Genomic DNA, 18,147 nt, shown 5'->3' with positions numbered 1-18,147 from the left:
TATATTGTTTTGCGATTTTGACAAGCTGTCGCCATGAGTCAATACTTTAGACCTGTTGGCTCAGTTAAAAGCGAACTGCCATCTGATTTTCCTGTAAAATTTTCGCTTCCAATCATACACATTGCACAACAAGCTGAATGGGATTGCGGTATTGCATGTCTTCATATGCTGTGTAGGTAATGTTGTTCTCTGTTTAACTTTTGAATTTGATTCGCATCAGGTTTTATTCATCTTAGACTTGTATGAGACTTACATTATCTCGTGTTATTTTCACATTAAGTTTGATGTTGCTGTTTTTAACATTTGGTCTAAGCGGTGTTGGTAAAAGGGCTGTCCTATTATATATATATTATCGTTTCACACTCTTTGAGGTAAAATTGTAATAACTGCATATTTACATCATATACTGACTGTATGAGTTGGCAGCATGTTGATATTGTCTTATGTAGTCGTTGAAAAAAAACTATAAAATGACGTTATGTGACGTATAAACATGCCACTCTACAGCTAACAAAGTAAATTTAGTAATGAGAAGTTGATGAAATGATAGTTTAAGCTTTTCTGTTTAGATGGCAGCTTAAGAAGATCACAGAGGAAGAGGTGGCAGCTGCTCTGGAAGAACATTCATTGAATGACGAAGTGTGGACCATCGATTTGGCGTATTTGTGCTCCATACTAGGTAGACTGGTCTCGTCTTGACTAGAACTTAACTTTTTACCATCATTTTGAGATACCAGAGATAATTACTAAATATGCTTGAGGTAGGTGTGTGGTACAAGTAGCACCTTTGAACCCTGGGCAGTCGCCATGGATGTTACACCATGGGTCTCGGGGAACACTGGTCTTGATCACACACCAAACTAACAAGTGGGTCCACGTCCCACCTCATGGGCAACAACCTCGACTGGCTGGCTAAAACTTGTTAGAAATCCTGCTGCCTTGCAGGAAATACTTTTTAAGTAAAGGCTAGGCCCACCGCCAATAACTGTGGTTAGCGTCAGGAAGGGCATCCGGCTGGAAAATCTATGCTCCAAAATATTATTTAAATGCAGCAAAACAAAAGTGATGGTGAGTGGAGCAGAAGGAACAGTTGTTGAGGACAAAGTAGATCCCTGTGGAATATGTGGCAAGAGAGTGATGAGAAATTCAATGCAATGCAAGAAATGTGGAAAGTGGGTACATGCAAGATGTGCTAATGTCAAGAGAGCCGCAACAAGATTGGCGAAGTGTTTTGTTTGTGGGAAATGCAGAAAAGGAGAGAATGAAGTGGAAGGCCATGATGATGAGTTCTGCCATGGCATCGAAACAGTGACAGACTTCTGTTATCTGGGTGATCGGATAAATGGAAGTGGGGGATGTGAAGCAGCGGTGACAACAAGGGCAAGATTGGGATGGGCAAAGTTCAGGGAATGTGGGGAAATGTTGTATGGCAGAAAATTTTCACTAAGGATGAAAGGAAAAATATATCGGAGCTGTGTGCGGCCTGCAATGCTATATGGTAGCGAGACATGGGTATTGAGAGAGAGTGAACTGGCAATACTGAGAAGAACGGAAAGGTCAATGGTGAGAGTAATGTGTGGGGTGAAAACGAGAAGGGAAAAAAGGACTGAAGAATTGCTGGATATGCTAGAGATGAGAGAGACCATAGACCAACTGGCAAGGGCAAATGGAGTAAGATGGTATGGACATGTGATAAGGAGGGAGGAAGGAAGTTTTCTTAGAAAGGCACTAGATCTAAAGGTGGATGGGAAGAGGAAACGCGGTCGTCCAAGAAGAACGTGGAAACAACAAGTGAAGGATGAATTTAAAAAAGTCGGACTGAAGGAGGAAGATGCAAGGGACAGGGTGAAATGGAGAGAAGGGATTAGAACAATTGCTGCGCGGAAACAATCGGCCACCCCCACTAGTGGGGAACAAACCGACGATGGATTATGATGATGATGATGCTAGATTAAACTTTCTAAATATCTTCAATAACGGCTTGATGATTTTAATGTTTTTATAACTTGTTGAATGTTGATCATAAAATAAATGCTGTAATTTGGAGGTTGGTTGTTCTACTGTATAATTAAAACCGATTTTATTTATCTTGGTCACTCGATTTTGTTTTGCTTCAAAAAAAAAAAATTATTCCAAACTACAAGTCGTTTACTTGACGGAATTTTATCAGTGTTTTTTGTTGAAAAGCTTGATATCCCACAATTTTACACCAGTGCTATTCAACTTTTTTGTCAAGCCGGAACCCCTGATTTACTTTCACGTTTTTCACGGAACCCCTACTAACAAAAAATTAGGTTATAACAATGAAATTTTTGTTAAAATAGCATAACAATGAACAAGTGATGCAACGAGTATCAATGTTTCTTTTTCGGCTATTCACTCAACCTCTTGTTTACCTGCGGCACAGTGATCTAAAAATAGAATGGCGCATCAATACACTGAAGCAAGACATCAATTTCCATAAGAAATGAGGAACCCCACTGCCTCCGCGTAACCCCTGTTGAAGAGTACTGCATACCATCATTGTTGACTAAGAGTGTATACACGCAATTGTGATTATCTGACGAGCGTTTGCGGTTTCCTAGCTTGTGGGTGTTTCCAACTTAACCGTGGATATATTTTGCAGGGTTCAAGCATCGGTATTGCACCATTAATGATGAATTTGATTCTCGCTTCATAAATTTGCCTTTTTATTTCAACACGTTTTTCAGCCAATACCATGACGAAGCCAGCAGAATAGCTGGCTTGTACCAACGTGCAAGTGAAGACGAAGTAAAGATGGAGAAAAAGTCAGTTTCAATTAAAGAAATTATCCTTCACTTAGTTGATGAGAAGCAGGTGAGAGAGAGAGGGAGGGAGGGAGAGATGTTTGTTTTATTTGCCTTTCTAACACGAGTCGAGAAAAAGAAACAATTGTATTATAAAAATCAAAATATAACAATAGATGTGAGATATCTTCCCCTGGCACTATGAGCCTCTTTAAATTTACAGTATTTTAATTTTCGCTGCAATTCAAAGGCGCAAAGTTCAACAGCTCGCGTTTTTAAACACGGATAAAAATATTGATAAATCTCGTTTAGGAAAAATCCTTTCAAAATCTGACATGAAAAATTACACGTTTGTATTGAAATCAATAGAAAGTCACTGTACTCGAACTTGAAAATACTTTATGAGCGCAAATAAATTCGGCGGAGTTTGGCAGTTTCCATTCCGGTGTCATCATTGGTAAATTGGTGGTTTCAGGTATGTTTTCTATCACTTCAATCTTCGCTTCTGCTGGTTTGTTGTCAATCAATCACTTCCCACCGATCACGAGTCTCCACTCTCCGATCTAGCACTGAACTTAATCTTTTCATCGGCCTGCTAGGCTATATCTTTCTTTTCGATATTATTGTTAACATTATTTTTTTTTCACAACAGCCTGTTATAGTCCTTGTCAATGCCGCTAAACTCTCTGTGAACAAGGACAATCATGTTGAAGATCTTTGTGAAGCCCTTGATAGCATCAAACTTTCAGAATGCGTTCCAACACAAGACTTGAGTTACTGGGGTCACTACATTCTTGTCGTTGGTTTTGATATAGAGACGGAAACAATTTGTTTTCACGATCCATCAAAAATGGGTGAGGTTGGTTTAATTCTCGCCTAGCAAAAGTGATATTTTTTTTACGTTAATTTAACGTATGCTGGGATTGAATCAACGTAAAACAAACACAGTTTGCTAGCGGGAGTAGTAGGCGTAGGGTGATTTTTTTGCATTTTTGAAACAGATTTTTCAAAATCTCCACTTTTTCTGTTGTACCAGGATAAGCTACGTTTTTGTACAGATTGCGTGACTATCTAATGACGGATTTTTGGTCGCATACCGACCGGCAGTTGAAGGTTTAGATTAAGTAGACGGAAAGCGTAGTTATAATCTGCAGGTTGCTGCAGCAGATGGAATGCTTTGACCGGTAGATACCTGAAAGATGCTACAATATTCCCTATGAACCAGCTGACTGCAGTCCTTGTGACCCTTGTAGCACTCAGACAGAGAACTGGTTGTTGGATTGAACTTTGGTAATTAAAGAAAAAAAAAATAACGGCAGCGGTGGGAATCGAACCCACGTCATCAAAATGATTAGCTCACAGGTTCTATTATATTTTTATCACAAAAGTTTCAGTTTTCTTTTAAGTTAAATTTGCTTGTAACTAACAACAAAAATATTTTTGTCTCTTAGATATCCCCAATGAGTACAAAAAGTTTTTTTTTTTGACTAATGTACTTCATGTGTTCTGTTCTAGGTGCTAATCTTTGGACAAGTTTTGAAAACTTCGAAACCGCAAGGAAAAGTTTTGGCACTGACCAAGATGTTTTGTTTATTTATCAATCCGATGAAAGAACTTTTTCTTAGATTTACTCTGGGTTGAGGTGAATGTCGCCCCTTACTTCTATTTGCACTTTTATTACTTATTTGTTTCTTCACGATTGTTTGCAACTCATTGCCCATAGCTTTTGTTTTTACTCTTAAAAAAAAACAGTTCGGGTGCTTAGTGCGCCTGCCTCTGAATCGGTAGGCATGGGTTCGATACCTTGTCGGGTCATACCAAAGACTTTTTGAAAATGGTACTGAATCTAATTTCTGCTTGGCACTGAGCTATGGAATGGATTCAGGTAATAATGTACTCAGTTGCGCCTCTATACGGTTTTATTGACGCTGTCTGCTTTGTAGAGCTCTGAGGAGCAACGCATTCTGCAATGGATACAGCATACAGCGCTATATAAAAACAAGCATTATTATTAAAGACATGGCCATTACTTTACTCCCTAAATTTATTGTGGGTCACTTTGTCTTTGCAACAGCTTTTGATCAGTAAAAATAATGCCGCTAATTGGTCTTCCTTACACTTATATTTTGTTAGCTTGTGAAATCGTACAGATTACATTCACCTGCACTCTCAAGCCGTGCATGTTTTGCAGTCAATTTTATTGTCTTCCAAGATTCCTTTGCAATTTTCTATCACGCAATCAAGCTATCTTGTGAACGTTATTTCGCTTGTGTATTGCAGTACATGATTTGATGTTGATTAACCTGTGTCTGCTGTAATTATTATTAAGACATCACACCTTTTAAATAGGTCAGTATGATGAGTTAATCAGCTCTTTCAACATCTCATGCTATTAGCTTAGTTAGTCATTAGGTCATCGATTTTTGATGTTTGGATGCCAGACTGTGTATTTATAGTCTGCTGTTTCGCTTAACAGTGAAGTTGTGGCAGGGTAGTTGGGTTGGATGTACCAACAGTGTAGGCTACTGTATCCTTTTTTAAGGGTTGACTTAAGCGAACTGTCTGGTTTAAATTATCGAGAATCAATTTGCTGTGGATCAGTAGGCTAATTGGGGATTCTAATAAGCAGATTACGATTGGTTCATAAGAAGAAAAAAAACAGTCCGCGAAATAAGTAATCTGTAATCAGCACTTTTGCATAAGAGGTGCATAATTTACTGTTGGTGTAGTCCAACCCTAAATGTTGCGTTTGCCGCATATTTACTTACGATCACGGAAGACACTGGGAAATGTTTGGAGCCAACCATTTGCAATGGCGTACGCAGGAGAAAGGGGTTTAACATTACAAAAATATAAATTATGTTTGATGCTCTCATCATTGCGGTACCACAATTGTACTGTGTAACTAGCCCAATGATGATTTGACGCAATAAGTCCCCACTTTGGACTATATCACCATTTACGAGTCACTGTTTTCCAATCTGTTAAAAAAATTAGCAACACTCCCGGTTCATTTCTTTTCACTCTGACCTGTGTTCATTACTTTATTGGTTCTATTGCGCTTGTGGATTTCAGATCAGTAAATACAATGTCCCTATGATAGATTTGGTGCAAAAGGAGATTTTAATATTTATTTTTGCAAAAACTGATAAAAAAGTGTAACATAAATGTATAACTACAAATTAAAAAAATCACGCAAACTCGCGTCATGTTTACATTAGGACAACAAAACAGTGACAAACTAAAATTTTCGAAAGGCTGCGGCAAAAAAGAGTTTAGATGTTTTGTTGGAATTTAAGTCTATCCAATATCTCTGCAATAAAGCGAACGGCAGATGACAACTCTCATATGTAGCATCTAGCATGGTGTTCCAATTCATAAATGTCTTCACCGCGGCCACTTCATTAGATGTGTGTATTAACGTGTAGGCTACACATTTGGAATAGGCCTATAGGGGATAGGTGTGTATTTTGAACCCCTTAAAGAAAAATAAGCACAACTCAGCCAACTTCTGGTCAATGTGTATTATTTTTCACCCAGATACAGTCTAGGCACTTGCAAACCAGTGTAGAAAATATACATCACATACAATATAAAAATACAGAATAATTAAGCAATAAAAAATGTTCAAAAATGGTCCAAATTACACATATGGTGTGTATTTTGGACCATTGGGGTGTGTATTTTGGCCCATTGGAGTATGTAATTTGAACTGAAGTTGATTGAGGTCTTCGCAATGAAATTTCTGGATGACAGTTCAAGAATCCCTTAAGCCAATCTTTTTCAGCCAGACCCTTTTCACTGTTGAAGCGGGTATTGATTTTATTGGCAGACGCGATGTCATACGCAAGCTTTCTTAAGTCTATGGCCCCTAAACCATAAAATCTTGACTCCATTTCCAAAACATGTTTGACCAGTTGATCTTCAATATTTTCGGGAAGATCAAGTTGTCGACCAATGGTTTTTGACACTGTCTTGAGTAGCATATTTATTGGTAGCCTGTTATTGACCACCGTCATTCTGGCAGAATAGTTTTTCCGCTTTCCGCCTAAAAAAGTCATCCGTGAATAAGTGCGAGGCATAAAATGCGACCTGACATACCTTCGAAAAACCTTAAATAAAACAAAAACTCGCAACACGTGCCACTTAAATTTTACATGCATCGGATTCAGTATTAAATTACCTTTCCAGGGATGTGCACCAATAGGTGGGCATTTGGAAGGAACTCCCAGCAGAACGCTTCAAAGATGGAGGATATATTTACGATAAACATTAAAACAATACGATGTTTGCATAATGGACACCACTTCAAACATCTTCAAATAGAACTATAATCCGCAACACGTGCCACTTAAATTTTGCATGCATCGGATTCAGTATTAAATTACCTTTCCAGGGATGTGCACCAATAAGTGGGCATTTGGAAGGAACTCCCAGCAGAACGCTTCAAAGATGGAGGATATATTTACGATAAACATTAAAATAATATGATTTTTGCATAATTGACACCTCTTCAAACATCTTGAAATAAAACTTTAATCCGCAACACGTGCCACTTAAATTTTGCATGCATCGGATTTAGTATTGAATTACCTTTCCAGGGATGTGCATCAATAGGTGGGCATTTGGAAGAAACTCCCAGCAGAACGCTTCAAAGATGGAGGATATATTTACGATAAACATTAAAATAATATGATTTTTGCATAATAGACACCTCTTCAAACATCTTGAAATAAAACTTTAATCCGCAACACGTGCCACTTAAATTTTGCATGCATCGGATTCAGTATTGAATTATCTTTCCAGGGATGTGCATCAATAGGTGGGCATTTGGAAGGAACTCCCAGCAGAACGCTCCAAAGATGGAGGATATATTTACGATAAACATTAAAATAATATGATTTTTGCATAATTGACACCTCTTCAAACATCTTGAAATAAAACTTTAATCCGCAACACGTGCCACTTAAATTTTGCATGCATCGGATTTAGTATTGAATTACCTTTCCAGGGATGTGCATCAATAGGTGGGCATTTGGAAGGAACTCCCAGTAGAACGCTTCAAAGATGGAGGATATATTTACGATAAACATTAAAATAATATGATTTTTGCATAATTGACACCTCTTCAAACATCTTGAAATAAAACTTTAATCCGCAACACGTGCCACTTAAATTTTGCATGCATCGGATTTAGTATTGAATTACCTTTCCAGGGATGTGCATCAATAGGTGGGCATTTGGAAGGAACTCCCAGCAGAACGCTCCAAAGATGGAGGATATATTTACGATAAACATTAAAATAATACGATTTTTGCATAATAGACACCACTTCAAACATCTTCGAATAGAACTTTAATCCGCAACACGTGCCACTTAAATTTTGCATGCATCGGATTCAGTATTAAATTACCTTTCCAGGGATGTGCACCAATAGGTGGGCATTTGGAAGGAACTCCCAGCAGAACGCTTCAAAGATGGAGGATATATTTACGATAAACATTAAAATAATATGATTTTTGCATAATTGACACTTTTCTAAACATCTTCGAATAGAACTATTATCGGTGTGATATACAAGGTTTTCCTACCGCGCCATTGAGGCAACCTCATGCGGTCGCTAGGTTTTTTGTTGAGGCAGGATCTATCGCCAGTAGCCATATTCTACCTGCCTGGTGTGTATCTGACTGAACAATGACGACAACCAAGCATAGATACGTGACAATTAATTGTGTCAGGATTTCCTTTAAACTTGATATTGGCGAGGTTGTATGCAAGTGCACTTTCTACTAATGATTCCACATCGCTCTCATTTGCAGTTTTTACAATTTAGGCCAGGGTTGTTGCCGGGGAAATATTCCATTCACTAGGTGCCGCTGAATGGAGAGCAGTCCTAAAAAGGCATTTCTCAAGCGCACACCCCGAGAGTTCAACTTGCGCCGAATGATCTTGAGCCAGGCGCGTAACCACTGAGCTAACGGGGCGGACAAGCATATTGACCCCATAACCATGAAATTTTGGTTTTACACTTTTTTTATTAATTGGTACAACTAAAAAAAAGTAACTTTAGTGATAAAAAAAATCGCTTTTGTAATGAGTGATAGGCGAGCATTTATTGATTTTTCTGCTAGCGAATTCAACGACTGCTTTCGCAATTTCGCTGTAATTGACAAAGACTTAGCTGATTGCTATTTACTTCTTTCTGTGTGAACCTGATGAGGTTCAAGTTCATTGAGCTTCGCTAGACACTTCAACATAGACCATTAGGCTACTCTGTGCAATGGAGAAAAAACATCAAGAAACGCTTAGAAAACATTGTAAAGCTGAGTAGACCAGACATTTCTCCATCATTGTATGGCAAAATTGTTCCTACTTTAGCATATGTGGAGCGATGATTTTCCTTTTTGAAATCAATGCTATATCCAAACATAAATTTTGCAGACGCAAACATTGTATATGCATAGGTCCAATAAATGAAATTGTACTTAGATGCATTAGAGTTAGATATTTGAATTCTTCTTGAGATTTTGAAGTGATATAACGTAAAAGTTTGGGTTCGTTGTTCGAATATGTTATTCGAATTCGAATATGTTATTCTTAATTATGAAAATTAGCATAAACTTGATGTTTAAAAATTAAAGTCATATATTGTCATATACAGGGTGACCCAAAAAGATTCGTACCCATGAAAATTTCAATTGTGACTTTGATTGAAAAGCTATTTATTTCAAATTACAACCACACATTATTCAGTTTATGAAAGACCATTGACCAGAGTTTTAGCTTTTTCTGTCAATTTTTAGTCAATTTATGGCTTTTCCAAGATGTGTTCCAAATGTGAAAAAATCGAATAAAACATGGGTACGAATCTTTTTGGGTCACCCTGTATCTCAAAAAATAAAGTCATATCTTTTGATTTTTTATATCATAAAAAAGCCCTTTATTAAAGCCCTTGATTAATGATGTAACAAAAGCAAACGTGCTTCCAAATTCTTATCAGCAACAATGATTCTAGCTAATTAATTATGTGAAAACAGATAAAAATGAATATGAGAAATAGCTCGCGGCACCCCAGAGTAGGCTGTTGTAAATGGCACCCAGGTTGAGAACCACTAAATTAGACAATGGAGAATTAGTTGGAGCGAAGTTTTTCGGTAGATCTGTAGGCTATCCTATTCATAACAGCGGGTTAAGTTTGGTGCAAAAATAGTAATTCTTGAAATAAGTTGGTTAATCAACACAATTGCTATATTGGTGAATAATAACATATTTCTTTGAAGAGCTAACGGGGCGTATTGATGTTAAACTTCGCTCGACGAATAAAGCGACAAAACTGGCGCTGTAGACATCAGAGGTAAAGACTGGCAGCAAATATAATATCTCGCTTGATGAGGCAGATGCCTTCCGCGAATTTATTTTCCAGTTGAGTATTTCCAATCGCCTTCGCCGCGTGGCACATTTCTCGTAGAAGTTCTTCTAATCTTCTCATGCACCTGATGATGCTGCCTTCGTATGTGTCGGTCATCTCAGCTATCTGAGCGAACGTGGAACCATTGCACCAGCTATGAACAACGTCCATCAGCATGGTCTTGAACGACTGAATGTATTCCTCCTCATCCAAAGGTAACTTCGATTCTGACGAAATCTTTGCAATTCTCCTGGCAGCTTCGTGCATTATCCGAAGAGGTCCAGCTAATGCTTCACTCTTCACTCTTCACTCTTCCAGCTTCGCTTCCATCTTTGAAGCGTTCTGCTGGGAGTTCCTTCCAAATGCCCACCTATTGGTGCACATCCCTGGAAAGGTAATTTAATACTGAATCCGATGCATGCAAAATTTAAGTGGCACGTGTTGCGGATTAAAGTTTTATTTCGAGATGTTTGAAGTGGTGTCTATTATGCAAAAATCGTATTATTTTAATGTTTATCGTAAATATATCCTCCATCTTTGGAGCGTTCTGCTGGGAGTTCCTTCCAAATGCCCACCTATTGGTGCACATCCCTGGAAAGGTAATTTAATACTGAATCCGATGCATGCAAAATTTAAGTGGCACGTGTTGCGGATTATAGTTCTATTCGAAGATGTTTGAAGTGGTGTCTATTATGCAAAAATCATATTATTTTAATGTTTATCGTAAATATATCCTCCATCTTTGGAGCGTTCTGCTGGGAGTTCCTTCCAAATGCCCACCTATTGATGCACATCCCTGAAAAGGTAATTCAATACTGAATCCGATGCATGCAAAATTTAAGTGGCACGTGTTGCGGATTAAAGTTCTATTCGAAGATGTTTGAAGTGGTGTCCATTATGCAAACATCGTATTGTTTTAATGTTTATCGTAAATATATCCTCCATCTTTGAAGCGTTCTGCTGGGAGTTCCTTCCAAATGCCCACCTATTGGTGCACATCCCTGGAAAGGTAATTTAATACTGAATCCGATGCATGTAAAATTTAAGTGGCACGTGTTGCGAGTTATTGTTTTATTTAAGGTTTTTCGAAGCTATGTCAGGTCGCATTTTATGCCTCGCACTTATTCACGGATGACTTTTTTAGGCGGAAAGCGGAAAAACTATTCTGCCAGAATGACGGTGGTTGTTATTGACATGTCTTAACACTGCAGCTTTGGGAATTTTGAACTGACGCGATGCTGCATAGGTGAGATGACTGGTCCAAATTACACACTGTCATGCACTGTTAAAAATTACCAACTATGACTTCCAAACTTGGTTACAAGTCTTGTAATTGAGCACAACATCTCCTCATAGGTTAAAGATAATACCAACATCATATCAGACTCAAACGTCATGCCAATAACGTCTCAGCGCTTAGCAACCAACTCCCCAAAATAACATCAGCATACCCAAAACCACAAATTCCAATCTCCCGTCCACGTTTCCAAACCTAATGAGCTGAGTTTTTCACATCCGGGCTATTATTTTTTTTTCTTTCAAGCTGTTCAAAAATATTGACAAAACGATTTTTATTTTTTGAGTTAGGGGACTGGTCCAAATTACACACTGGTCCAAGTTACACCACTTTCCCCTATTAGCTTACAAATCTATAGGCTAGGCTATTAGCTTACAAATCCAGCATTCGGGCTGTTCGAAACAAAAATATTCTGGATGAGTGTCGAGCAGCACCTGTTTTGACAAAAAAAAACTTGCGTTTTTATTTTGTTTCACTCAAAGAGAGTTGGTTCGAACAGCCCAAGTAACATATCGCTAAGCTTGGGTTATAGCTTGTCTTTTTACTACCGTACTTTAGAATCCATAAATCTTGCTTAGGCTATATTAAAACAATGAAAACGTCCTGTTAGGCAGCCTATATTTCATAGCGACATATCCTACACAAGCCTTGCTAAGTGCGAAACTATAATAATGACTAGAAGTCGATGTAGGCTAATTTTGAACTCTTGGCCAAATGTGTTTTATTTAAGCTAGCCTTAATATCTTTTTTAAATTTGAAAATCTAAATTGTATCTAAACTAACTAAATCTTAAAGAAAATCTAAACTAAATCTTAATCATTGAATCTCAAATCAAAACTTTTAATTTAACGTTAAAACAATGCCAAATCTTTTCCTGTTAGGCTATTAGATGCTCTTCGGATTTCCAGCTGTAGTAGGCTAATTCTAGTCAATACTTGCATTGCAGAAATCGCTCAAAAAATACATTTGTCAAATAACTTACCACTTAAGTCTTAAACTATCAATTTACACTAAAGATTTTAACAGCTATCAAGAGTAGCAGATTGCACTACCGTCAAATTTGCAGCTTGTAGACTGCGAATTGGCATGGCCTGTGTAGGTAGGCTATGCAGGTCGCCGAGGTAGCCTATGTGTCTGAATCGGCCTATATTTTGGTGAGGTGAAAGCTTTTTACCGGTTGTTGGAATTGCACTGCAGAGGTTATGTTGCTGAGCTCTAGACTCACTTGTTCTTTTATTAGTCATCACGCTACAAAGTCAAAACAGTCCATTGGTAAGTTGCTTGTAGACAGACATCCTTCTCATCTGTTTAACTTGTTGAGCTCCACGGGTGACGATGCTTCCTATATTTCCACCAGCTTTGTTGGAACTTCCTCCTTGCTGTAACCAGCTCATCACAAGCAGAAATTCTTCAAAGTCTAACGTATTTGAGTTATCTAAGTCGATTTCTTCAAAGTATTTGTGCCTTTCTTCTTCACTGCTAGTCTCACCAAATTGATCTAACACCAAATTCATTTCTTTGAAGTCAATTAATCCGTCACAGTTCAAGTCAAAGATTTCAAATTGCACTTTGAAATCTCCAATATCCTCTGCCTCCCACTGAGGAAACCGCTTAGAATACGCCTCATCCGAAACGTTTGTCAAAAGCAAGCGTTTTTCACTAATTAATTTTCTTTGAGAAAAGATATCAGCACAGTAGGACCTGTGAAGTTGATCGATTTCATTTTCTTCCTTTATCACATCGGATTTTCGGTCGCCCAAAGCATTGTAATCTTGTCTTCTGTGGTACGAAATAGCTTCTGCTTCCAGAGGGTAATAAAACATATTTCCCATCACAATTAATAGTTTGGTAGGTCGCACTTCACTGCACTTTGAGTCACCTGTTCTGCTCTAACGGCTTGAAAGTTGCCAGGTTGCAGTGTCTCAATCTCAAAGCGTTCGATAGTTTGAAAACAATTTTCTTTCAAATCTTGCTGATTCTTGACCGTGTATTGTGACTTCACACAAACAATGATAAGTAACACTATTGAGTCATCATGTTGCTAGATTTGCAATCACACAAGCCCAATAAAAAGGGCGCGGAAAATTCGTTTGTGACGCCAAGACTCTCAATTTTGAAAGAAAAGTTGGTCATTTATGGCAAGAAAAGTAAACTGTCAAGTGTCAACCGTCTTGTGACTTTCTGATAAGCTAATTCGGGTTCGGATGGAAAATTAATTACAGCAAGCAATAAATTCCAACAATGGTTCATGTGGTCTTTGCCATTGAAGGGAACAGTTCAGTTGTTGCTTTGAAAAGAAATCAGGACTTGTGCAAAATGCATTGTGGGCCAGGTCGTTATGGCAGGAATGTTTGTTCACTTTGCATTGAAATAAGTTAATCTATCAAATTTGTAGCCTACTAAATTTATTTTAATTTAAGTACGGTATTTTATAGCAGTGTGGTAGTTCAGACTTTTTTAGGCTAGGTCTACCTGACAAATTCACAGTATTAGATTTAGAACAATGAAAATTTATAAATCATCTGACAAATTTGTACTAAAATAAGATAAAAATGAGGCTAGCTTCTAATGCTACTGATAGTTCAAAAATTCATGTTAGGGAACTTGAAATATTGAGTTCAGGATTAGTGTATTTAGAACAGTGATTAGTGTGAGGCTGAAGCATTGATCGTGTGTGTTCTGAAAGTACAGTTTAGCTTAGAATGCTTTTAGAATCTTGACCTTTTTAGTCTGGAAAATTTTCATACATTTGCAAGCAATCTGAATTTTTGCTTTTAGAGACAACTTATAAAAAAATATTGTTGCAATTAATGAATCTTGGTGCTTGTGAGAGAAGACATTAGTACAATTAACCTGGATAGAATCAACCCCTACAACAATAAAGCACGGTGAAAGGGCTGTAAAAACTGGCAAACCCCTGCTAGCAAGGACAAACGAATGACGCTACTTGGCAATTTTGAGCTTTTGTTAAAGTACCAAATTCAAATTATTTTTTTAACACCCTGGTGTGAGAGTTTCCAGTGACAAATGTTGATGTGGAGGTTTAACTAGGGTCCATTTGCAGCCATCAACATAGTTGCAACCCTTCACAAATTTGAAATATATGCAATTGAACATATTTTGACAGAAAAAAATTTATCAGTATATTTATCAATACCGGTAATGTTATTAAAATTTATGTAAGTTTTATTGCTAACTGGGCTATGTAACTTGTTTTTCAGTTTTTAAATTATGCCTTTAGAAAAACTTCATTTTTTAAAAGATAAAAAGTGGCATCCTGACTTTCAAGCGGCATAAAAATAAGTAATAAGTATATTATTGTAACTCTCCGCCGCCAGTGTAGCCAAATCGTTTGGCATCTGCTGGCTTCAATCAGTCTTTCAACAAGGTTGATAGGATCTCCATTCTGTTTTGTCCCTTGCGATGTTTTGCAATCAATGGAGATATGGTATGCTGAGCAGGGATCGCAGGCCAGCTTTTCTGATTGTAATAAGTTGGTACGGTGACGTCCGGTTCGGCCTTGGTACTTTTTGCTGCCAATTATTGCAAATTCAAGGGCTTTCTGGGAAGGTGAGTCCTGGTGAAGTCTCAGAATGTGTCCAAACATGTTCCATCTCATGGTGGAAATCTTGCAAGATAATGGTTCACTTTTGCATATTTTGTAGAGGTTTTTGTTCGAGACAAGACTGTTTGGCCTAGTATGACCAGTTATGACACGTTACAAATGTCTTCGATGATAAAATTGCTTTTATCAGGGTTCGCATGTTGTTACTGTCATCGCATTATTTACCGCGCGTTTTTTACAAATCGTTATTAGGTGGATCGTGCAGAATTATTTCGCCGGAATGACAGTAGTATTTGGACGCATTTTGGAATTTTAATAACACACAATACCACTAAATTATTGCACGCTTAAGAATATGAAAATATCATTCTACTAAAAAAAGAGTATTTGTTTAAGTTAACAAATATGATTTTCATAGGTCCTTGAAAATAATAGACTTTGAAAATACATACATGAACTATATTATATATATTCCCTATAAGACAAACATTTAATTTGTTTATATTAAAATGTGTTATTTCAAATTCTGTGCCCACATAATCTTTATAAAAGTGAGCATTTATTTTATTATTTCAGGCAGTTGTATGATAATAACTTGGTTGTTTATGTGGTACCATGTCTTCTTTGAATGAAATGTTAGAAAAAGTTGACAGAGTTCTGGACGAAAATAAGTTAATCAAGAATTGGATGGACAAGATCGAGAAGCAAACAAACATCAAAAAGCGATACTTAGCTATTGGTGAGATTACTAAATGTATATGTTATACATTTTGTAGATATTTTTGCTACAAAATGATGATGATATTTGCCCATTGTTATCCGAAGATGGCCAAATTTAATTTTTTCAACCTTGTATAGGGATCTCCACCAGCTGCGGCAGGCTGGCCAGGGCATGATTGAAAATCCAACCTTTTGGCAGTTTATATGTTTTGCTTGTGCAAATGCCTACCAAACTTAAAACTTATCCAAACTTAAATCATCATTCTCTTGCATCATGTGCCTATCGGACAGATGTTAGTAAATACAACGCTTTTATCATGCTAAAATGTATGCAAAAATCACCAAACTACAATTTAATTGTGTATGCTAAAAATTTACAGGTTTCATAACATGTAATGTTAAAGTAGTTGTGCAGTGAGTAAATATAGGATGAAGAAAGAAATTCTATGTGAAGGAAACCCATCTTTAGACACAAACTTGTTTCAATGGTGCAATCCAGGAACGTGTGCTGTTGAGCGTTAAGTTATCAGACATCAACATACACCTTATTAAGTTATTATATTACATAGGTAACTGATATTTTAAGTTCAGTTTGGACTGTGCTGAGTGGAGACTGAGGATATGCTTTGCCAGACCCCGTCCTACTTCTACATCCGGGAAATGAGAACTTTGAGAAGTAAACAGGAAGAAGTTTTAGTCTAGGTCATCGACATCAGTCAGTTTGAGAATGATTTGCTTAAGGTTTAGCGTGAATGGGCATATTGTTGGGATGTGTTTGTGTATGCGTTAACTTGGTTGCAATGGTTGATTACAACTGTGTGATACAATCCAATTTCTTAATATTGTATTATGTTAAATATTATATCTTTGCTTGGTTTCATCTGCGCATAGTTCAACAAAAATACTTTTTTTCTTTACCAAAGTTGTTATCCTACATTTGTTTACAATTCTCATTAAACTTGGGAAATTCGATTAGTGCTCTGTCCATAGACTCCTTAAGTAAAGGACTGGAACCTCCCATGCTCGGGGTTTGTAACTTGAGTCCTGGCTAAAATGACTTCTAGAGAAGCTAGAAACACAATCTTGGATTCCATATTAGGGTTTTTGAGGATGGCGAGTTCAATAGTGTTACTTTCAACACCATCTGAGGTCATTTTCAAGGTCAAAATATTATATTTTAATGTCAAATTACAGAATTTTGCCCATTTTTGCGTCTAAATTGTAAAGTAAAACTGTTTGAAAGAAGTCTGTGACGAAATATGATATTCTGCACCTACTGCATCTATTGTGTAAGATATTTTCTCTACACTGCGTAAGTTCTTTGAAGTTCTGTTTATTTATTTTGCGAAATATTTTGGTGATTTTATATGCCCTTGCAAAACATTGCGGTTCCAAGCTTTTGTGATGTAACAATTTACTGAAATGATAGCTGTAATTTGCATGAGAAGACTGAAATACGTTGCCGGTTTCATTTTGCTGAGTTGTTCTCCTTTGTAGATGCACCTTTAGCTAGTAATAATGCTGCTTGTAGGCTACTACTTTAGCTAACATTATATTGAAAGATGTCCTTAATGTAAGTGACAAAGAAAAGTCTTTGGGATGCCTCAGGAGGCAAGAAAAGCTTTCCAACTAGTGATAGACATTGTCTATTATGGTGTCATCTTGTTATGTATTGTCAATTTATGTATTATATTGTAATCATTGACTCCTTTAGATAATAGCCATAGTGTTGAGAAATACATATGATGTTTATGTAATAGCATATTTCATCATAGACTTCTTTCAAACAGTTTTGCTTTACGATTTAGACGCAAAATTGGGCAAAAATGACCAAAATTCTGTACTTTGACCTTAAAATATAATATTTTAACCTTAAAAAAGACCTCAGATGGTTTTCAAAGTAACACTATTGAACTCGCCATCCTCAAAAACCCTAATATGGAATCCAAGATTGTGTTTCTAGCTTCTCTAGAAGTCATTTTAGCCAGGACTCAAGTTAATTATTCAGACTCAAGTTTCAAACCCCGAGATCGCAACACTCCAGTCCTTTACTTGAGGAGTCTATGGCTCTGTCACACAACACAGTGCATTGTCAGTCATCGTCCAGAGCATGTCTTAGGATTAACGATTCCTATATTTTCATACAAAGTAAAGAAATTATATTTCTTTTTATCTTCATTATCTCTTATGTCACAATGCAAACTCTGACTGCAGTAAGGTGTGATCATTTTTGATGTGTTTATTCACTGTAATGAAATTCAGCTTAGAGTAGATTGAATGTTTGCATGGTGATGTCTTGCATGCATGAGGTTACATCCGCTTGTGTTAGAGGGGATACTGTTGTTAGGCAAAACTTTTAAAATTCTACCTTAGCCCTAATTTCAGCATA

The 18,147-nt window shown here is 37.1% G+C and overlaps 2 protein-coding genes across 3 annotated transcripts; one reads left to right on the top strand and one right to left on the bottom strand.

Moving 5' to 3' along the window:
* The first annotated feature begins 7 nt into the window (after window positions 1–7).
* LOC145768421 (protein GUCD1-like) lies at window positions 8–5,060 on the top strand. 2 transcript variants are annotated; one of them, XM_082579910.1, is made up of 5 exons: window positions 8–172; window positions 570–679; window positions 2,627–2,838; window positions 3,421–3,622; window positions 4,284–5,060. In XM_082579910.1, the coding sequence occupies exons 1-5, from the start codon at window positions 138–140 to the stop codon at window positions 4,391–4,393; spliced, it is 669 nt and encodes a 222-aa protein (XP_082436036.1). In that variant the 5' UTR covers window positions 8–137; the 3' UTR covers window positions 4,394–5,060. The 2 variants fall into 2 exon arrangements, with proteins under 2 accessions (XP_082436036.1, XP_082436035.1); XM_082579909.1 differs by having other exon boundaries at window positions 8–176.
* Window positions 5,061–12,406: 7,346 nt separating this feature from the next.
* On the bottom strand, window positions 12,407–13,407 carry LOC145769362 (uncharacterized). The gene has a single exon (XM_082580976.1). The coding sequence runs from the start codon at window positions 13,303–13,305 to the stop codon at window positions 12,730–12,732; it is 576 nt and encodes a 191-aa protein (XP_082437102.1). The 5' UTR covers window positions 13,306–13,407; the 3' UTR covers window positions 12,407–12,729.
* Window positions 13,408–18,147: the final 4,740 nt, after the last annotated feature.

Source organism: Aplidium turbinatum, chromosome 4 (genome assembly GCF_918807975.1).
Source record: "Aplidium turbinatum chromosome 4, kaAplTurb1.1, whole genome shotgun sequence".
NCBI classification, from domain to species: domain Eukaryota; kingdom Metazoa; phylum Chordata; class Ascidiacea; order Aplousobranchia; family Polyclinidae; genus Aplidium; species Aplidium turbinatum.
The sequence above is the reverse complement of the archived record's forward strand: the minus strand, read 5'-3'. Positions and strand labels throughout refer to the sequence as shown.